General features: G+C 36.2%; 2 protein-coding genes across 2 annotated transcripts in view; one reads left to right on the top strand and one right to left on the bottom strand.

The window, feature by feature from the left end:
• The window catches only part of GEMIN5 (gem nuclear organelle associated protein 5), a 30,656-nt gene extending 20,394 nt beyond the window's left edge, over positions 1-10,262 (bottom strand). The window contains exons 1-9 of the mRNA XM_070937180.1: positions 10,091-10,262; positions 8,710-8,864; positions 7,741-7,922; positions 5,212-5,360; positions 4,973-5,089; positions 3,663-3,795; positions 2,915-3,077; positions 2,065-2,277; positions 1,144-1,229 (exon numbers count right to left, since the gene is read on the bottom strand). Of these exons, the coding sequence (XP_070793281.1) occupies positions 1,144-1,229; positions 2,065-2,277; positions 2,915-3,077; positions 3,663-3,795; positions 4,973-5,089; positions 5,212-5,360; positions 7,741-7,922; positions 8,710-8,864; positions 10,091-10,262 (1,370 nt within the window). The remainder of the gene's footprint in view (positions 1-1,143; positions 1,230-2,064; positions 2,278-2,914; positions 3,078-3,662; positions 3,796-4,972; positions 5,090-5,211; positions 5,361-7,740; positions 7,923-8,709; positions 8,865-10,090) is intronic.
• A 168-nt stretch (positions 10,263-10,430) lies between these two features.
• Positions 10,431-20,657, top strand: MRPL22 (mitochondrial ribosomal protein L22). Its single transcript, XM_070933853.1, has 7 exons — positions 10,431-10,499; positions 10,584-10,629; positions 14,321-14,450; positions 15,927-15,992; positions 16,625-16,702; positions 18,582-18,651; positions 19,898-20,657. Exons 1-7 carry the CDS (start codon positions 10,475-10,477, stop codon positions 20,107-20,109), a joined length of 627 nt encoding a protein of 208 aa, XP_070789954.1. The 5' UTR covers positions 10,431-10,474; the 3' UTR covers positions 20,110-20,657.
• Positions 20,658-20,695: the final 38 nt, after the last annotated feature.

Genomic DNA, 20,695 nt, shown 5'->3' with positions numbered 1-20,695 from the left:
CATAAAAAGATAAAATACAAAACAAAAATTAAACAAAGCAAACCAAACCAAACCCATCATTTTTAAAGAAACACATGACAAAATCTGAAGTAACCTTCTTCAGCATTATTTAAAATACAAATAGAAATGAGGAAAAGTCTAACAATTCCTTTAAGCTAGAACATCATTTTCCACAATCCTCCTGCACTCCTTGAAAGTATGTCTGGTTGAACACAGAAGAATGGCATCAATTTCCTTTGTATTTTCTCAACACAAGAGACAGTAACAATATTAATGACCCCCTCTCTTGATAAATTTTGCCCTTTTCTGTGACTTCTCAAAGGCTAAGAATGAACATACAAAATGCATTATAATTAAAGAGTAATACTAACTCTGTGAAGCAACAGAACAAATTATGAAGAGAACTAAGGAAGAACTGGGTTTCTGAAAGATTTTGAATTGAAACATGGTCTGAAGAAGTTCTTTCAGAAAGTTTTCTTAGAATGAACTTGAGTTTGGTTTAAATAAAGTAATTAAATTAAAAACAATACTAAAATGTTAATTCTATGGTTCTATCAAGTCTCTATCTCTAATAACATATGGAAATAGGCTGACGCTGTCAAAGTATCTTGCAATAGAAGGTTATCTTCATATATTTTGATACCTTTGAAAAGTGTTACTTTATTTTGGTCAACACTCTTCCTTTGGTTGAGTGCATACTATGCCAAAATCTGAGCAGTTTTGGCTTATTACCTATTGTCATCTGTGATGGTTTACTGAGTAGTGAACCAGCCAGTGGTGAAATTCAAATTTTTTTACTACGGTTCTGTGGGCATGGCTTGGTGGGTGTGGTGTGGCTTGGTGGGCGTGGAAGGGGAAGGATACTGCAAAATCGCCATTCCCTCCCCACTCCTGGGGGAAGGATATTGCAAAATTTCCATTCCCACCTCACTCTGGGGCCAGCCAGAGATGGTATTTGCCGGTTCTCCGAACTGCTCAAAATTTCCGCTACCGGTTCTCCAGAACCTGTCAGAACCTGCTGGATTTCACCTCTGGAACCAGCCATACATTGATTGTTAAAAAAAAAAAAACTATAATCAAAGTTATTCATGGTTCATCATTATATATTATATATACTAATGAACAAAACTAGTTATATCTTACTTGTTAGAGTAAGTATCATAAATTCCAACTTTTCCATCATCTGTTCCAAAAGCTAAGCAGCCTTCCTTTGTTGGATGCCAAGCCAGCTGAAAACAGAAAACACAATAAGATCTCAACACTACGGTCAGAACTGTGGATCAATGCAAATTATATCCAAGTTGCACTGTGTGACATTATCATAGCAGATACATAAATATACTACTGGTATATACTTCTGGTGCAGAACATGGTATATATACTGAAGGACATTTGTTAGCATTCTCCATAAGCCTTGTTCAGTTGCAGAAAGCACCACAAATAGAAAACTAACAATGCATGACAGTCTCTGTGATTGAAGCTACTTTTAAGTAAGCAAACAAGCAAATAAACTAATAAATAAAGCATTACATGAAGTATCCTGACAACTTAAAATAATTAGAATTACATTCTCTTTAGACAGATTTGCAGGTGTAGTATTTTTAGAGCCTGGTACCATAGTAATAGTTGCCAGTAAAAGAATGAAGTTATTAAGCTTAACGATTCATGATCAAAGTTAATTATAGCAGTTCATTACATTATTTTTAAATACCACTTTCTAGTGTTGCTTTTAAAAGCAGATTCTGTTAATGTTTTTTCATTATCTTAACATCTGTGCTCAAATTATGCTGAGAATTGTTTTCTTATCTAATGGCCACGACATAAGCAGTGATTTTAATTAGTATGATCAATACAGCAAGCTTTATTATCGTTCATATGTTTAAATAATATACTTAAAATGAAATTATTTTAAGTGAATTTATTATTTCTGACATTTTAATGAATATATATATATAATTAGCACTCATAGTACATAAAACATAAGTAATATCCAATGTAGAAAACCATTATTTTTGGTGAGAAAATAAAATATATATTGAAAAACAGGAGCAGGAGTATACTTACAGCTGTGACTTTGGATTTAATGCCCTGCCAGAAAGTTTTCACATCATAATGATTATTAATTGACATGGTGTTCCACACTCGGATCATGCTGTCCCCAACTCCAATAGCAAGGCAGCCTGTATCTACAGGTGAAAAGGCCAGGCTGTAAACAAACCCCCCAAGAGAAGGCATAGTCCAACAGCAATTTGAAGTTGCCAGATCCCAACACTTCACCTACAAAGGAAAAAAAAAAAGAAAGAAAGAATGGAGCTTCAGTACAAATTCACCAAATCAAAAGCCACAGAAAAGTTCAGTAGGAAAATTTTGAAGATTTTTCAAAGAATTTCTGAAGGGAAGCACTGATCTGCTCTAAAAGTGAGTAGATTCCTGCTGAGATTCTAGGGATAAATATACTAGAATTCTACAAATACCAGACGCAAAACTAGATTCAAGGTTTAAAAGGTTAATGTGCTATTTGATTCAACGTATTCTTCTGCGTGAGAGCTAAGGTGTTAAATGTTAAAGACCAAAATAAAGTGAAGTCCAGTTCCAAAAAACTGTGAAAAGGAGTCAAAGTGAATTATAATGTACCAAAGAAAAAACAGATTTATGATAGTAATTCAATGCCACCAAACTTGCAAAAATTCCTCACAAACACTTGATCATTTTTCTCTGTAGACAGATCAGTTATCAGCAATGGTATGGGAAAAAATAGAGGAAGAAATATCACACATTCCTAAAATCAGCAGGAAAGTTTGATTAACATTGATAGTAGCCTAGCAGGGAGGGACATCTGTGGAACCTTCAGATCAGAATAGAATATTCTGAAGGACTTTTTAAAACAAACAAGCAAGCATGACATAATCCTTACATCTCTGTCCATTGAAATGGAAAAAAGAAGCTGTCTGTCTTCTACTTGCAAAGTACACAAGTTGAAGACTATTCTAGAATGGTTTTGTCCTTCAGATGAAGTTCCCAGGAGTTCCCATTTCCGCTTCCCAGGTTGGGCTAAATCCCACTTCAGCAATTCACCACTATGAAAAATAAACATGCAGAAAGCAAGAATCTGTTAATTCATAAAGTAGGTTGTTTTTTAAGTATATAATATTTTACATGTTAAGTATTACTATTGCAAAAAATATTAAATATTTTAAAACAAATATTAACTGCAATGTTTTGAAGTCTAATAAAATTATATTTTAAAACAGAAATTCAAAAAGCTTTATTTCACACACAAAGAATGATCATTATAATTCACAGGGAAATCTTTCTAGATTGTTTAAAGAATTGGAAAACATACAACATACAAGTATAGAGACATATACTAAATGTCCCCAAAATAGTGCTCTCCAGATATGTTGAAGATGCAATTCCTAGAATTTGAGTCTGTCCGTCCAAAGCCTCAGGATTCTAGGAGTTGTAACCTTCACACATCTAGAGGGTGCTTTTTGGAAATACAAAGCAAATTGCTTAGAAAGAAGAAAGGTTGTCTTTGAAAGGTTAGATGTTTATCAAGTAAACACAGAAAATATATAATGCTAAGGAATTAATCAACAGCTTCCCCAAACTTATTTTCTTATACTTTTGCCTTTCACTCAGCCATACGAGAGAATACTCACCCAAAGCAACTGGAGAGAATGCATGTGGGCTGATTTGAGGGCCAGTGTAGTGTTAACCAAATACGCTCTTTGACCATTGGTTCAACACCTCCACCTCTTCTTTTCAAAAAGGGCAATTTCAAGCTCATTACCACTAGCAAAAAGAAAAAAAAATAGAGACTTCAAGCCTGCATTGATATCAAAATAAAGGAGAAATTCCAGAATGAAAATGGGATTGTTCTATTTAATTTTATTTTTAAAAAAAGCTTTTGCACATGTTCTGTAACATACAGACATAAATATTATTGAACAAAATATGTCTTATTTCTGATTGAATACATGAAAATTAGTTATTTACTAAGTTCAGAAGGCCAAATTTTCAATGAATTGTTAAATCTTGTTACAGGGTGGGGGGCGGGTGTTGGCCTTAGAGGGAGCAAAGGAAGAAAATGTGTACTTCCTGCAAAGGTTACATTGTTTAACTGATGAGACCTGGAGCATGCCTGTTCAGCCTCCTCATACAAAATGGGCAAAAACAATAGGAGGTAGGGAATCCATCAGATAATTGGGCCATGTGCCATGAAAAGCTTTATAGCTAATAACTGGCATCCTGAAATGCATAAAAACCCAATTGGCAGCCAATGCCAGCTGTAATAAAATTGGTATAATCTGATTATCTGTTAGTACTAGACCATGAATGAACTCATTTTGGCAGTTTCATGTAGATGTTAAACAGGAGTATCAAGCTTTAAAGCACCCCCCCAGGGACCTTGGGCTCAAGCTCTTCCTCGTCATACTGATTGGAATCACACACAAAGAAAGGAAAATCAGAACACAATGCTCCTATTCCCAATTGCTCTAGTCTAGTCAATCCATAATCATGATCAATGGCATCACTGAGAGATCAAGAACCAGGACAATTGCAACATTCCCATCATGGCTCTGCCAGAGGCCATTTACAAGCACAATGGCCAAGGTCATAGTCTAAAGGACCCTTTCTTATTTCTCAGGAAGTACACGCTCAAACTCAACCCAGCTAAACCTGAGCCTCAGGCATTTCAACAAGACTTGCCCAGAGTACAAACTCCAAAGGGATCTGAACAGCTTTAGCAATTATCATTGTTGGCTTCATTATAAAGAAATACCATGTGCCATTTCAACAATTCAGAATTGGATTTTATGTTAAATGACATTTGAGGCGGCAGCTCTCCTCTTCAAATTATTATTAGAATTCCTTTTTTAAATCTGTAGTTGACATCGTGAAGAGAAAACAGAGGGGGAAAAATAACACACTGTGTTGTCAAAACAATGTATTATTTCTCCAGACTTACCTCTATTTGTATTACCGCTCCATACACGAATGCTCTGATCTTTGCTTCCTGAGGCCAAATAATAGCCTTTTTCTACACCTGCTTCTTCTGTTATGGTTCCTGTAATGGGATCTTCTTCTGAAAGTATCCAGAAATCAGTTAAGAGGAGTATCATATTTTTGGATTCCACTATAGAAGCTAATATTATTACAAGATTCACACTGCTTTTATATTGCAATACATGTGCTTTGTATATATACCTTGGAAATCTTGTTTACTGAACAGAGCATCTTCCCCAAGCACAGGGCACCATGCCAAAGAATGTATTTCATCATCATGACCTCTTAGGCGATGAACAATCTCTCCCTTTTTGCTGATGTCCATAACAATCACAATCCCATCCTTATAGCTTAAGATAAAAAGATTTATATTGAGCAAGAAATATTTAATCGCTTAGCTAATAAATCATGTTCAATAAATAATCCCAATACTACCGTGTTTCCCCGAAAATAAGACCCTGTCTTATATTTTTTTGAACCCCGAAATAAGTGCTTGGCCTTATTTTCAGGGAGGTCTTATTATTTTGGGGCACATGAAGGAAAACAAGAGGAGACCGACTGCACATGCATTTAAATATTTTCAGGGAGGGCTTATTTTCAGGGGGAGTTTATTTTAGTGCATGTGCTCAAAAGCCCAATTGAGCTTATTATCAGGGGATGTCTTATTTTAGGGGAAACAGGGTAGAAGCAGCCCATTCATGTTTTACTGTAATCTTTGTTGTTTGTAAGAGCAGAGTGGTAAACATAAACCTTAGGATGGAAGTATTTACATGGACTAATAAGTGGGATAAATCAGTGAGGTTTCAGCCCATACAAATTATAAACAAATGATAACATTTTTTTCATAATCTAACATAAAATGTTAATAGTTCATTGTTTCTACATGAAATTAATGAATCTGAACAGCAAAGTTTGCTGGTTGGAGTATTTCTCAGCCTGCCAGTAATTATATACTGAATATAACAGAAAGCGTTCTATGTTCTATATCTGCAGATATATAGTTTATGGGGGAAAACAGATGCTTCTGAACATAAAGCATATGCTTTCTTGGCATTACATCCGTTTGTAAAATTACTTTATGCAGATATGGAACAATGCATACTTTAAGTTAGTTTGTTTATTTTCCCTATTATTCTAGAAATATACAACACTGAAAGAAGATAAAATGGAATTAATCAGCATTCGAGAGTCAAAGTAGGGCTGAAATCTTTTTCTCCATAATCACATATTTGTTTTATAAATATGTATCTCTTCAATGTAATCCTAACTAAAACATGTTAGGATGACTCAGGTCTTTTCAACCTGTATTTAGACGAAGCTTTCTATATATTGAAATGGTGTATCTGAATAAAAATCTTTACTGTATATTAAAATGAAACCAGTTGAAGGAATTGATTGCCCTTTGGTAACATGGGGATACAATCTATTTTAAAACTCATGGCTATGTGATTATTTTATTTATTTTTCCTCCTTTAACAAATCTTTTGTCTCAGTTGTCTCTAACTGAGTGCTGGTTGCATTTTTGCATTAAGAACTTTTAACTCCTACAATGTATAGAGTAATAAACTCCGATAGCACTATAAAATTAGTAGTAGGATTGAAACAGAAGGAACTAAAATAATTTGAATTCAACAACTTAATTCATCACTTGGTATAAACACTATGAAACTAATACAACCTCCCTTATTTTCCCCTAGTATTTGGCAGTGACAGAACAATTTGATGAGTGGCTAAAGCACCAGGCTAATAAATGGAAGATTGTGGATTCTAGATCTGCATTTGATACAAAGCCAGCTGGATGACCTTGAACCAGTTATTATTTTCCAAAATGACTAAATGAAGGAAAACTAGATTCTAAGTTAATTTAGTAACAGAATATTTTTGTTTGTTATTAATAAAAACATTCTCCCTGCTTGTTAGTAATGAAAACATTCTTCCTGAACATCCTCGCTTTCCACATTTTTAAAGTCTTAACAAAGGGCATGCACAACATGGAAATTGTATTTTGCTTCAAAACCTTAAACAAATCATTTGAACTCATTAGTTTAACCAACAAAGCAGCTTGCAGTTCAATTAATTGAAACCTGGAACAATTTGGCTGTTTCAACTTTTATCTATGCAAAATATGGAGTCTTACAGGGCAAGAATGGCAATGCTGGATGTTTTGTTCCTTTCCCTGCCTCTTCTACATTATTTTTGTGTCAGCCTACCGGCTGATCTGAGGTCCAAATGTTTGAAGCAGATTCAGAAGGCCACATGCAAAAAATGAGGGAGAATCTGATTCATCAGTGAAATGGACACCAATTGATAAAATGACACTTATTTCATGTAAGTATAAAGTAAAGGTTCCCCTTGCACATATGTGCTAGTCGTTCCCGACTCTAGGGGGCAGTGCTCACCTCTATTTCAAAGCCAAAGAGCCAGCACTGTCTGAAGATGTCTCCATGATCATGTGGCCGGCATGACTAAATGCCAAAGGTGCACGGAATGCTGTTACCTTCCCACTAAAGGGGGTCCTTATTTTTCTACGTGCTTTCAAACTGCTAGGTTGGCAGAAGCTGGGACAAGTAACGGGAGCTCACTCCGTTACGTGGCGCTAGGGATTCGAACTGCTGAACTGCCGACCTTTCGATCGACAAGCTCAGCGTCTTAGCCACTGAGCTACCGCGTCCCTCATGTAAGTATATATTATTATAAAATATGTCAAATGAATAAACATTTGGGCCTTACCCAATAGCTATCAGATTTTCATGGTGAGGAGAACAAGTGAGACAGAATATAGTTCTAGGTTCTGGAAAAAATTGCTGACTGTCATTTCGATTATACCAGTAACAAATCACTATCCCCTTCTCATCACCTGATACAATTAGATCTTTTGCTCTGGGTGACCAGTGCAATGCAGAAATCGTATTCTAGAGGAAAAAAAGCAGCAGTTAGGAAAATTAAATGTTGATATTTTTGAGGTTTTGTACAATATTCAAATATAAAAAGCCAGAATTTGCAACTCTCTCTCTGTTACTTCCAGAGTCCAATGGGTGCACTTGTTAACAACCAAAGCCCAATAACATATGGAGATTAATCTGCCTCATATCTCTTCCAAGGTGGAAACTGAGACAATGATCTCTATCTCTTTCTTTCTTGAAGTAATAACTAGCTATTGACTACAGTGCAATAGAAAGTTATAAAAAGTAATTAAGAAAAGTATTTTCCAAACATTTCATAATAACCATATTACATTTAAAAAACCTGAAATCTAACTGTCTATGACCTATCCAATCACAACATGTCAATAAGGATGAAAACTGATTCATTTGACAATAAAGGTTTCAGTAATCATACTGACCTTTATTTACTCTTAAGATATTAGAATTATCATTATTGATATCAAATAAAAGCTTTCATCTGGAAAATATAACTTCATTATCTATGCATCCAAGAGATATGAAAATTAGAAAGAAGAAAAAGACAGGTAGCAGGATTAAATAAAGACTGCATGACAATATTTTTTCACACTCTTATCATCCAGACAAAGACAGTACAAATCTTGATAAAAATTTAATTCCATGTTCCTTGTAACAAAGATTTCAGTGATGTTTGGCAAACTCAAGCCTAGTTTATGAAAAGTTGTTCAGAATATAGTAAAATGTGTATCACAATCCAACTAGTGATCAAGGACTACCATTTTCACATGCATTTTACCTGATGTAGTGTATGTTCCATCATGATAGTCAATGTTTGGACATTCCAAATTTTCACAACTCCATCATCAGAGCTGCTGGCACAATAGTAGTTTTGCCCAGGGTAGGGGCAAAATGTGAAGCCAGAAACTCTTTCAGTGTGGCCTATTAATTCTCCTGCAGTGAAAAATATACTAGACTTGTAAAATAGATCAATTGTTATTTTGAACAATTTTACCCCAATTAACATCCCTAATTCCCAGCTAAAGGAACAGCCCATTCACAATGCTGCAATCTTCGTAGGATTTGGATTTAAGACATCAGCTCAGCATAATATAGTAAGCACATTTAAAGGTACAAAAGTAAACAGCAAAATGTCCACAATGGATGGGATAGGAAGACTGTCTTAATTTGACAAGAGGCAGCTTTTTTGGGCAAGACATTCTGCAAATGAAGAGGCACAAATGATGAAACCCTTTCTATTACATCCATTCTATTTGGTAGGGGAAAGAAGAAGTGGATCTTTGAACATAGACAGACTCTGACCAGGCATATTATATTTTTCTCGCTACCTTGGCTTCAAGTTTTTAAGGGATCTCTACCAGAACTCTGAATTCAATTCAAAATAGACAAGAAGTTAGAGCAAAGCCTACTGCTCCTACATAGTGAGATTTCAGGTGAGTTTGCTTAGTGTTTCCTAAATTTAAACAGATATGGTCCCTTCACCAAATATGATAAGTAATGCATTGCTCCTTCGTACAGAGCATACTTCATGTGAGATTAACAGGTATTACACCGAGTCAGTTTGTAAAATGGACCTATTTACATATTTTCTCTATTTTACAGCTAACGGTAACTCCTATAGCTAAATTTAGTAGCAGTGGAGCCAAGTCTTAATACAGTACACTGGAACTATAACTCCCAGAAGGCTGGTCTTCATAATTGGAAAACTTTATGTTATTTTTATTTATTTTATTTTGTTGAGTACATATTAGATAATATATATAAGTATAAGCATGAATTGAATACATAAAATGAATACAATTAAAGGGAACATTAGGACAGGGATGGTAGGCATGCTGGTGTGTTTATGCACGCCCCTTACAGACCTCTTAGGAATGGGGTGAGGTCAACAGTAGCCAGTCTAAGGTTAAAGTTTTGGGGGTTTGGGGATGAGACTGGGCTGATAAAGTCTGCCCTAAGTTTTCCTATTTGGTCCCCATCCACCGAAGGACTATTTTATATCTGGCTTTTAAGTCGGGAAGCGGGAACTTGCTGTTCTTTCCCAGGACCGCCCCGAGAGAAAGGGCGCAAAGCGGCTTAAGGCACCACCGAGGGGGGGGGGGGCTGATGGAGGAGGACCTCTATCTATACTGCTGACTCCCAGCCCGGGGACCGCCTACCATAAAAGGTGGGAGCGGTAGCGCGGACCTCCAGGAGACACACGCTGTGACGAGCCGCGAAGCCGAAGAGACGCCCGTCCTGGGAAGCATCGCTGCACCGGCTGCAGTACCAGTTAGGGGAAGCCGGCAGCACGCGCTCGGCGGCTCCAGCGCCCAACCCCGCCGCTGCCATCGCTCGAGTGCCGAGGAAGCCTCGCGGTCACGTTGCGCTTCCAGGAGGCTCCCGGCAGCTGTCACCACGCACCGCCGTAAAGTCCGCTCTGTAACCTCCCTCACGTGCTGTCGCAAAAGGGAAGCGCCGCACGGCAGACGCGTTTAGGTCAATCTTCCAGCTTCTGCCGTAAAGTCGGTTGGTCGGACGGTCCTTGACTGAGGGCTGGGAAGATGGCGCTGCCGGGGATGCTCTGGGGTGAGCCTTGCGGGGCGAGCGGCTTACGAAGGGGAGGTGCTGCTGGGGGAATCCCACGACCCACATCTTCTTTCTCTCTTGCAGGGATTGCCCGCGCGTGGAGCCTTGGCGGTTGCCCTCGGGCCGGCAGGTGAGCTTTGCTACCTGAAGTTCGCCGAAGTTAAGAATAGAATAGAATAGAATTCTTTATTGGCCAAGTGTGATTGGACACACAAGGAATTTGTCTTTGGTGCATATGCTCTCAGTGTACATAAAAAAGACAAGATACACTCGTCAAGAATCATAAGGTACAACACTTAATGATAGTTATAGGGTACAAATAAGAATCAGGAAACAATATCAATATAAATCGTAAGGATACATCAAGGGTACATCAAAATTAGAATATGTGAAAACAGTTATTTAGCATACAGATTGTTCTCTTTTGGTATCTTTAGCCGTGCTGTATTAATTTCGAGAATAATCTGTTATTGATCACAGACTGCCCCCACAGATTCATCCCAAGCTGATGAATCTGTTGGGAATAAGATATTGCTTGGGGGATCTATTCTTGCCTTTCCCCCTTATTTGTTTCTCCCTCTGCCCTAGTATTTTTCAGTGTTTTTCCCAATAATGCCGTTTTGAGAAAAGTAGCTGTACAGCTGTACAGATAATTACATAATTATCATTTATTTGAATTTTAATGAAATTAACCCATTCGATATTGCTTGTATTTTCATAATTTCTTCCAAGCGTTTGCTTTATCTTTATATATCTGTCTCAACTGAAGTTTTCAAAATGGATTACAAATTGCAAATGAAATACAAGTGCATAATACAAATGGCCCCCACATCATGCCCTCAAGCTATGTTGGACATTATAGTCCAGCATATTGAACCAGTATTTCCAATGGCTATTATAATAAATTTGATATCCTTTAAGATGCTGCAAAACTCCTTGTAACCAAGAATGATGAGTGATTCACAACTCTGTGCATTTTCAAATCACGGATTGAAACCATAAGAACAAATGTTATGTTCAATCTCCTGTTTGTCCTTGCTATCAAATTAGCATGGGTTAAATTTAATAAAAACTACAGTACATTTTTAAAAATTTCATGAATAGTATTTTGTAAACATGGCATACTGTACCACAGTTTTCAAATTGCAAGAACCCACAATATAATTGATCAGAAATATCTTTTCCTGAATTCTACTTTCTACTTTCCTGAAGCAATGGTAGTGAAAAAACCATGATTCTTTGCTTCCATCATCCACTTCACTTCCAATAAAAATCCCTGTTTGGAACTCCGTGTCAATAATATACAATAATACGTTTCTCTTTTTTATAATATCTTTATTAAGTTTCAACATCATACATTAAAATATAAGCTAATACAACAGAAAATGGCAAAACATATTAGACGTGCCAAAAAATACATCTAACAAATATAGCAAGGTGACTTCTGACTTTCTTTTAGTACAGAGATATAATCACCTCCCTCTAGGTTCAAAGAAATAACATCTATCTATAAAATATCTTAAAATACTAATAATTAATTTACTAAAAACCAGCATTCCTAAAATGTTCTCTTAATTTCATCTAAAAAAGATAATAAGTTACCAAATGCAAATAGGCTTATATTTAAAAAAAACTAGAGTATTTCTCTAGTCAAATCCAATCTAACCTTCAAATTCTAAAATCAAATATGATTCTTCTCTTTATCCTGTAAGAAATTTATCTGTGGCCTCCAGGTCACATGAAATTTAATCAAATTATTGTCTGTAAACAAAGCAGTCTATTTTGCCATTTCATTGATTTGTCATTAATTTCAAATTCCATTCTTCCATTATAGGTATATGTATATTCTTCTTTCTGTCTTTGGGCCTGTAACACTATCACTGCCATAGTCATATGTAAAAACAAAGTCCCATATTTTTTTCCACCTTTTTGTGTGCCATCCCTAAAAAAACCCCTTCAAATTTCAGTATTAAAACCATTTTCAATTTTTTTTATTCCAAAGCATGAATCCCAAATCTTTAGAAAGGGAACAACAGGCAACAATATTTATGAAGCCAGACAGCTCATTAGTTTTAACTAAGGCAACAAATGTATCTTCCAAATTCAGTTGATTTTGTCAGTCACTAGCAGCTGCTCTCCTGTTTGTGGCCAGGATGGTGACCTGGAGAGAGAAGGCAGGTGAAGGCACAACATAGGTCAGCTAGGAGCATGGCTGCAGGGAGCAGTTGTAAATGCAGGCTGGCCCAAATTTTTAGGTGACTGGGGGGTGGGGGATGGGTGCCATAGCAGTTGTACAAGAACTGGTCACAAGCTTATTTTTTCATTGCTTTTGTAACTTTGAAGAGTAGCTGAATGAATAGACGTTAATTCAAATTGATTAGCTTTCGAGTGATCTCACATTCTCTGATAGTATGAAAGCATTATATATTTATGATCACTAGATGGCACTGGAACACCCTGTAAAGCATAAGATGTTTGCTTTACAGAATAGGTTACTGAAGGAAAACTTTCCATAAAATTTAAGAGTTGGTATAGAGCCAGTAGAGAAGATCTAAAGATACATACAAAAATTCTAGAACTTAAGAGGCTTAGGATTTACATTTCTTAGACAGTAGCCAGCTGACGCTTCTTATGAGTGTGAAAAAAAAATCTATAGCTCTGTGATACTCTATACTTTTCAAATAATTAGAATCAAATACTACCATATAATAGTTCAAAAAGAGATTTCAAAGGCACTAGATACTGTATGTGCCTAATGTAATTTCACACTCAAATTATTAAGTAATTGTAGGGGTGAGTTCTTTTATTTAAATTTTTGTCTATTTTTGTCACATAAATATTATCAAATGTGCACTATCTACACTAAAGAAGGTTTATGTATGATGAAATATTCCTAAGGTCCGTATGTGATATAAATGAATGAGTGAATATAAGGATTAAAAACTGGGTGGCCAGCCCCAGACTACACAGTTAAAAAGAAGAAACTGAAAACTGTATGGAAGAAATAATGGAATATAGTAAGTATAAATTGAGGAGAGAATCCAAGAATGGCTGATAAAAGTAATAGCGATACTTTCTATCTCATTGGCTAGATTCAGTCATTGTACTAACTCAAATGTTTTGATTTTTGCTTACCATTATATATCAATTCAGCCAGTGCAATTTTAAACCATGTTTTATGACATAACGTAAATATGAGTCAAGTGGTTATTGGTTGATTGAAAAAAAAACAGTTAAAAGGTTGCTTAGTACCATATTCAAAGCCACATTGGTTGCTATGGATCCCTTTCTGATCTACAGTAAACTACTTTTTAAAAGGTGTAAGTGGCAGCTGTCACTGAAAACCCTGTATTTTAACAGTAGTTGAGTTTAGGCTATATCTATTTCACTTTGCCCCAAAGAATTATGTTTGTTGTTTCCATATCTTTACATTATACATAAATGCAAGATATTAATAAATAGCTATATTTGTGGATATATTATCTTGCAGTGCAGTTGAAGATGTTGGCCTAAAATAAGTATTCTATTGGGTACTAGGTTATAGAATTAGAATAAATATAGTTTATTTGGGATGAATTTAGCATTCAGTATCATAATAATTGTTGCAATCAGTGAGGGGTCCTTGGTGCTCTCTGAGCTTGGTTGTTTTCTTGCAGATGTTTTATTACCCAAAGTAGATAACATCATTAGTGGCTAATGAAATGCCTGCAAGGAAACAACCAAGCTCAGAGAGCACCCAACGATCCTTCATTTCAACCCTGAACTACAAATATTGTAATAGGATTTAGCTTTTGTAAAATGACAAAAAACTTGATTTGTAGGGTCCTGGGATCTTCCAGCATTCCTCTTCTATCAAATATGTGCAGATCTTTCGGGTACAGTACAAAGTGGGAAAAAAAGAACAACATCACCTATCCTCCACAAGGGCCAGATGAGCCTCGAAGACCAGCAGTAAGTCCTAATTTTATGAGGAGTAGGTTTTGAGATCTGTGTTGGAGTTGGCAGTTATAATCATCATCACATCCTGTGCTAAACATTGGGCTACAGGTATACCTCACAGTTCTTATTCTGTAGCTACAATCTCCGCATCCTTCAAAGCCTATTCTTCATTCTGTCACCATCTCAGAGTCTTCAGGAATTACTTCTTTATAAAAATTTCTCATTTGTGACATGGGCCCTATATGGGATACAAAGAACCTTCTGGGGCAGCATTGGAAGATATTGATCTTATCAATAATTCTTCTTGTAGATTTCCAGGTCTCACTGGCATAGATAGCAGTCGGTATGACAACGGCATTAAATAATCTGATCTTGGTGCTGTATTTATGGTGGATGTGGTCCATAGTGAGCACATTTGTTGGAAGACAGCAGTTATAATAAATGTAATCGGGTGGGTTCTACCTTTACTACCGGTTTGCATTGCACTCGCTTCTGCACATGCGCAGATCATCTATGATGACGTCCAGGTCAGTGGGCGGTGCCTCCCGCCGGTTTTGCTACCGATTCTTGCGAACTTGTCCGAACCAGGGGCAACCCACCACTGAATGTAATGAAATAAATGTTGAGCATTTTATAGCATCTCATTTGAATTAAATCCATGGGCCTAAAATATATTCACTCCTTTTAGCTCTTTGGCATCTTTGGGGTGAGATAGGATGTGAAAAAACATAGAAGACTGCCATGTCTTCTTTCAGAACAATTCTAATACTCATCATTGCAGCAGGTTAATGGCCCTCATTTTTTGGAAGGTCCACACTTTAAGATAATGCATTTTATTTCATTAGCAACTGGGCCTTTTTCTTCCAGCAATCAACTGAAAATACCTGGAAGGGAAAGTAAGGTCAGATGGAAGACATGGTAATAGAGAAGAATGTCAATAGCATAGTTGAGTGGACTCTGGTCATGGGCAGTTAATTCCCATATCTCCTATAAAACGGTGTTAAAATTTAACTGCTTCAGTATACCATGCTAATAGTTTATATAAAACAATATCAGCCATAACGTCAGAATTTTCTTAAGATACCTGACAACTTTTTCTAACTATCTAGTATTCAGTTAGGTGAACCAATGTATAAAACTGATCGGCCTGTGACCTCAGATGATTGCCTAATCACTTCTCATTAGATTTCAACAGTCTTGCTTAGAAATCTCATGAGATTCAGTTGGCTTTTATTTTTTTTAAACTGTAATCAAAAGCAGCCATGTGTAGTGTCCAAGATGTTACAGGATGCTCTAGGGCTGTGGTTTGTTATTGATATGTACTATTTAAGACTGTCTGACTCAAAAAGATACATTTGGGGTTTGAGTCTTGAAGGATCTTGGCTCTGTGCCTTCTGTGCTCAAATATGGACACATTCATTTAGGGATAAATTGCTACAATCATTTTACATCAGCTACATTTGCGTAATAACCACTTATTTTTTAAAGGAAATATACCACTGTCGAAGAGATGTCAAATACGACAAGGAAAAGATGTGGTACCTGGCCAAATTGGTAAGAGCTTTTATTTGTAGATTTCTTAAGGTGTTTTTGGTAGCTTTCTTAGATGTTTATATGATCCTGATTTTTCCTAGTTCATCAGTTTATAGTTTATAGTTAGTTTATAGTTAGGCTATTTCAGTGTTTTACTCAGACCTCAAAGCAGTAAATAAACACCAATGTGATACAAGTAATCCTTGCTGATTGATTGCTCATTCAGTGATTATTTGAAGTTACAGCCACTGAAAAAGGAGACCTATGACTGATTCTTGTACTTGCACTGATCACAGTGTCCCCATGGTCACCACAACATAATTCGGGTGCTTGGCAATTTGTGCACATTTTATTTTGATCACAATGTCCTGCAATCATGTGACTGTCATTTGTGACTTTCACAGCAGGCTTCATGGTGGCATCACACTTAACAACTGCAGTGATTCGCTTAACAACCAGTTAGAACGGATGTCATGAGTTGGACATGGTCATGTGATGTTTCACTTTATGACTGTGTTGCTTAGTGACAATTGCCAGTCTCACTTGCTGTAGGTAAGTGAGGACTACTTGTATTGCCCTTTTATGCCAAAATATGTTTGCCATTGAAATCATTTGAGACTTTTTTTTGTACAAAATATTTCCTTCCATTTCAGATACGGGGAATGACCATTGATGAAGCACTGGCTCAGTTGGAATTCAATGATAAAAAGGGCGCAAAAATAATCAAAGAGGTATGTTACATTTTTCTTCAAAATGTATTTCTTTCCGATTTTGGTTAAAGCCATTTATTTGAGAGATTGTCTGAAATGTATTATTCAATTTATGCAGAGATTTTATGTGTATATTATGTGGATCTTTAATTTCCAAACACTTTGTACTTTGGAAAATGTGACCATTTGCCTGTGGTTAAACTTGACATTTGGGTAGGTGAAAGCAGGGAAGGGATCCCAAGCATTAGAAAGTAGAAGAATAAAAAATGCTAATACAAGAAAGTTAAAGAAAATTTGCTAAAGAGTAATGGATTAGAAAAAAAAGTATGGCTGATATGTTTTGACAGAAAAGGGAAATGGATAAAATAGAAATGAATATTGGGAAAAAAGTTGTGATGCTTAACATAAAGGTGGAATGGACTATTTGGAGAAAGGAAAAGTGAATACAACTGTAGGCTGGATTCATGAAACCTGTTGAGCTAAAATGCGTTTTACTTATTTCTGGCATAGAGTATTCTGTGAATCTAGCCACTATAGCTAAGTGTGTTAACACAGCACACTAACAAATAGAACTATTGTAGCACATTCATTAACTTAGTTTTCTTAGCTATGGCTACTGAATACATCACAATTTGTTCAATTTGCACAGTGCATAAACATGGTTAGTGCTCTGAGTAAACAAAGATTCTGGATAGCCACAGTTATATGCACACAAAAGTGTTTTATGAAGACATGGAATTAAAGAGGGAAAAATATGATTGTGCTGTATAGGGAAGTTCTAGGTATGAGGGAATTGGGATAGCCATGCAGTTCTGCATGAATTGTGTGGCAGATGTGCCTATATGAGAGTGTGAAATTTAAAATAGAAATTATTGGTTGTAGGCTCTTTGAAAATTATTTAATTTTTTCTTTTTAAGAATTCAAAGTATGTCAACAAGCCAGTAGAATGAATAGAATAATCCTGAAATATTAGGCATTCAGGAAGTCCTGCTCAATATTGTTGGGGGATGGAATCTAATTAAAGCACCCACCTACTTAAGGATGTTGGGGCTGGATGATGTAAGTTGTAGCTGAACATCGAAAAAAGGGTTTAAAGGTTTCCCCTGTCCAGTCATGACCAACTCAAGGGGACGGTGCTTATTTCTGATTCTCAGCCAAGGAAGCCTGCATTGTCAGAAAGATGCTTCTGTCATCATGTGGCCAGCAAGAAATTATGGAATGCAGCAGGAGCAGTTTTCAAAACCCGTTGCTACCGGTTTGCTCGTGGGCATGCGCGTGATGCTTCCGCACATGCACAGAAGCGTCTGGGCCAGTGGGTGGAGCCTCCTGCTGCCACCCCTACCAGTTCGCCCAATCCGGGGCAAATCGGTAGCAACCCACCACTAGAATGCAGTAATCTTTCCACTGAAGTGGTATCTATTTATCTACTTGCATTTGCATGCTTTTGAATGCTAGGTTGGCAGGCTCAGTGCTTAAAATGCTGAACTTGTCAGCTGGAAAGCCCACAGCCTGGGTTCAAGACCAGAGTGCCATGCGACGGGGTGAGCTCTTGTTACTCGCCCCAGCTCCTGCCAACCTAGCTGAACATACATACCTACATATCTTCAAGTTGGAGAATGCCACCAACTTCTGCTCCTCTAGGACATGGACTTGTTTGAACTTCTGAAAGTGAACTAAGGCAATGCTCTAGTCAGTGATCTGGCAGTAAGGCTCACGGAATAAAAATCCCATTACAGAAGCTTCTGCTGTGAAGAGTATAGGATTTTCAATTATTGGTATGCAGGCCATTTTGCTAAGACTCAAATATTCCTTTGTTTCTCTTTGTATAGCTTTAAAGCTTTTAAATTAAAAATGTTCATGACCTCTGTGACTTTATTATTTTTTTCCTTTTTCATAATAGGTTCTTCTGGAAGCCCAGGAACTGGCAGTGACAAAATATAATGTAGAATTTAAATCCAATTTATACATTGGTAAATACTTTATAATTCTATGAAACTTCCTCAAAAAAAGCAAAATGCAATGTAATTTATAAATTACATTGCATTTTGCTTTTTAAATTTAAAATCACAGTTCGGATCAGAATTTCCAAGATGGTTAAGTGAATCATGATCAATTTTACAACCTTTTTTCCCATGGTTGTTAAGCAAACAGACCAACAAGAACAGAGAAAAAGATTTAAGAAGAAAAGGTTTACTGATATATAGTATAAGTATATATATATATAGTATAAGAGCTGACAGATTGTTTAGAAGGTGCTTAGCTACACATATTACCTTTAATATTTTTATTTTATAGTTTTATTGTGTTTCCTTGTTTAATGCTTTATGTAGAATTTTGAATGGTGACAAACAAAACAAGTCACTGATGTCACTGATGTAAGACAAGTTTCCTCAGTTTCCAGAAATAGCAACACTCTTGGCACAACAGCAGTAGATGGAGACAAAAGAGAAGAATTTTTTGATGCACCTTTTTTTTAATGTTCCTATCATTTTGTGTCGTGTTTTTTTTTTCTTTTATGTCTTCTTGGATTTTTATTTACTTTTAATATTTTGTATTTTAACTTTGTTCTGAATAAAATAAAAAATATAGAAAAAAGAGAAGAATCTTAAAAAGCCCTGCTAGTTCAGAATGAAGGCTAGCAGCTGTCACGTGAATATGTAATCCTCGATTTACAACAGTTCATTTAGTGACTGTTCAAAGTTACAACGGCATTGAAAAAAGTGACTTATGACCGTTTTTCACACAGCCATTGCGGCATCCCCATGGCCATGTGATCAAAATTCAGACAGTTGGCAACTGATTCATATTTATGACGGTTGCAGTGTCCCTGGATCGTGATCACATTTTGCAAGCTTCTGACAAGCAAGGTCAATGGGGAAGCCAGTTTCACTTAACAACCGTGTTACTAACTTAACTGTTGCAGTGATTGACTTAACAACTGTGGCAAGAAGGGTCGTAAAATGGGGCAACACTCACTTAACAAATGTCTCATTTAACAACATAAATTTTGGGCTCAATTGTGGTTGTAAGTCGAGGACCACCAGTATTCATCCATTCTTTTTATTCAATTGGCTTGATTATCCTCCTAGAAGTCTGAACCATTTTTTGTTTTCTTTGAGATGCATTAAACAGATAATGAACTGTTGAACTGACTGTTCCACTAAGTGCTTCTTTGGATCTCTGTTGTAACCAGGTTTTTCCTTTGATATTTTCTAGCTCAATCATTTTCTGGAAAAGGGCACTATGTAAAAAGAATCCGCTACCATGGCAAAGGCTGTTTTGGGATTATGGACAAAGTCAAATGTCATTACTTTGTGAGATTAGTTGAAGGACCACCTCCACCTTCAGCACCTGCAAAGACTGGATTTGATCAAGCTAAGGAGTACATTGAACAACTTCGGAACCGAACCATAATTAATACACTATGACAGCTCTCATAAAACAGTTTATCTGTTTTTCCTTTTTGATTAAAAAAATGTAAATAAAGTACATTTTATAAATAAGTTTTCAATTTCCTATTTCTGAAAACAGTCATACATCATACATTGGTATTTAGGAAGGGAGCTTTTGCTAATGGAAAGCTTTTAGAATTGGAATGGTGGTTAGAAAATAAGGGTTTTTTTTTGTACTGGATAGTGGAAGGCAATATGTCCAATACTTCTAATACAGGCAGAACATTGTCCTGATCTGATAAGTGCCTGCATTGGAAACTACTTGGGAATCTTGTGGAAAATTGAATTTCATCAGAGAAGAAAGATTGGATGTAAATAAAGCAATTCCCAATGTTGAACAAACAAAATTCTTAAGAGAAAATGTACCTAATATTCCAACTAGATTTTTAAAAATGTCAGTGGTCTTTCATATTGTATCATTAAAATATGAAAAATAAGTTTGTTTTGTTGATTATTGGAATTTAGTTTCACGATTCTTCATTATCTTCCAATTCTTCACAGGGACTATGTATTTCTGAACAGTAAATGAGTAATGCAATGAAATTTCAGTGCAATAAAACAT

Source organism: Pituophis catenifer, unplaced genomic scaffold (assembly GCF_029215685.1).
Source record: "Pituophis catenifer annectens isolate HBS135680 unplaced genomic scaffold, rPitCat1.0.hap2 SCAF_2, whole genome shotgun sequence".
NCBI lineage: Eukaryota > Metazoa > Chordata > Lepidosauria > Squamata > Colubridae > Pituophis > Pituophis catenifer.
This window is presented reverse-complemented; position numbering and strand designations above follow the sequence as displayed.

Coding starts and splice junctions, on each gene's coding strand:
- MRPL22 (XM_070933853.1), top strand. CDS start 10,475: ATGGCGCTGCCGGGGATGCTCTGGG. Junction 10,630..14,320: donor GGTTGCCCTCGGGCCGGCAG/GTGAGCTTTGCT, acceptor CTTGATTTGTAG/GGTCCTGGGATCTTCCAGCA. Junction 18,652..19,897: donor TAAATCCAATTTATACATTG/GTAAATACTTTA, acceptor GATATTTTCTAG/CTCAATCATTTTCTGGAAAA.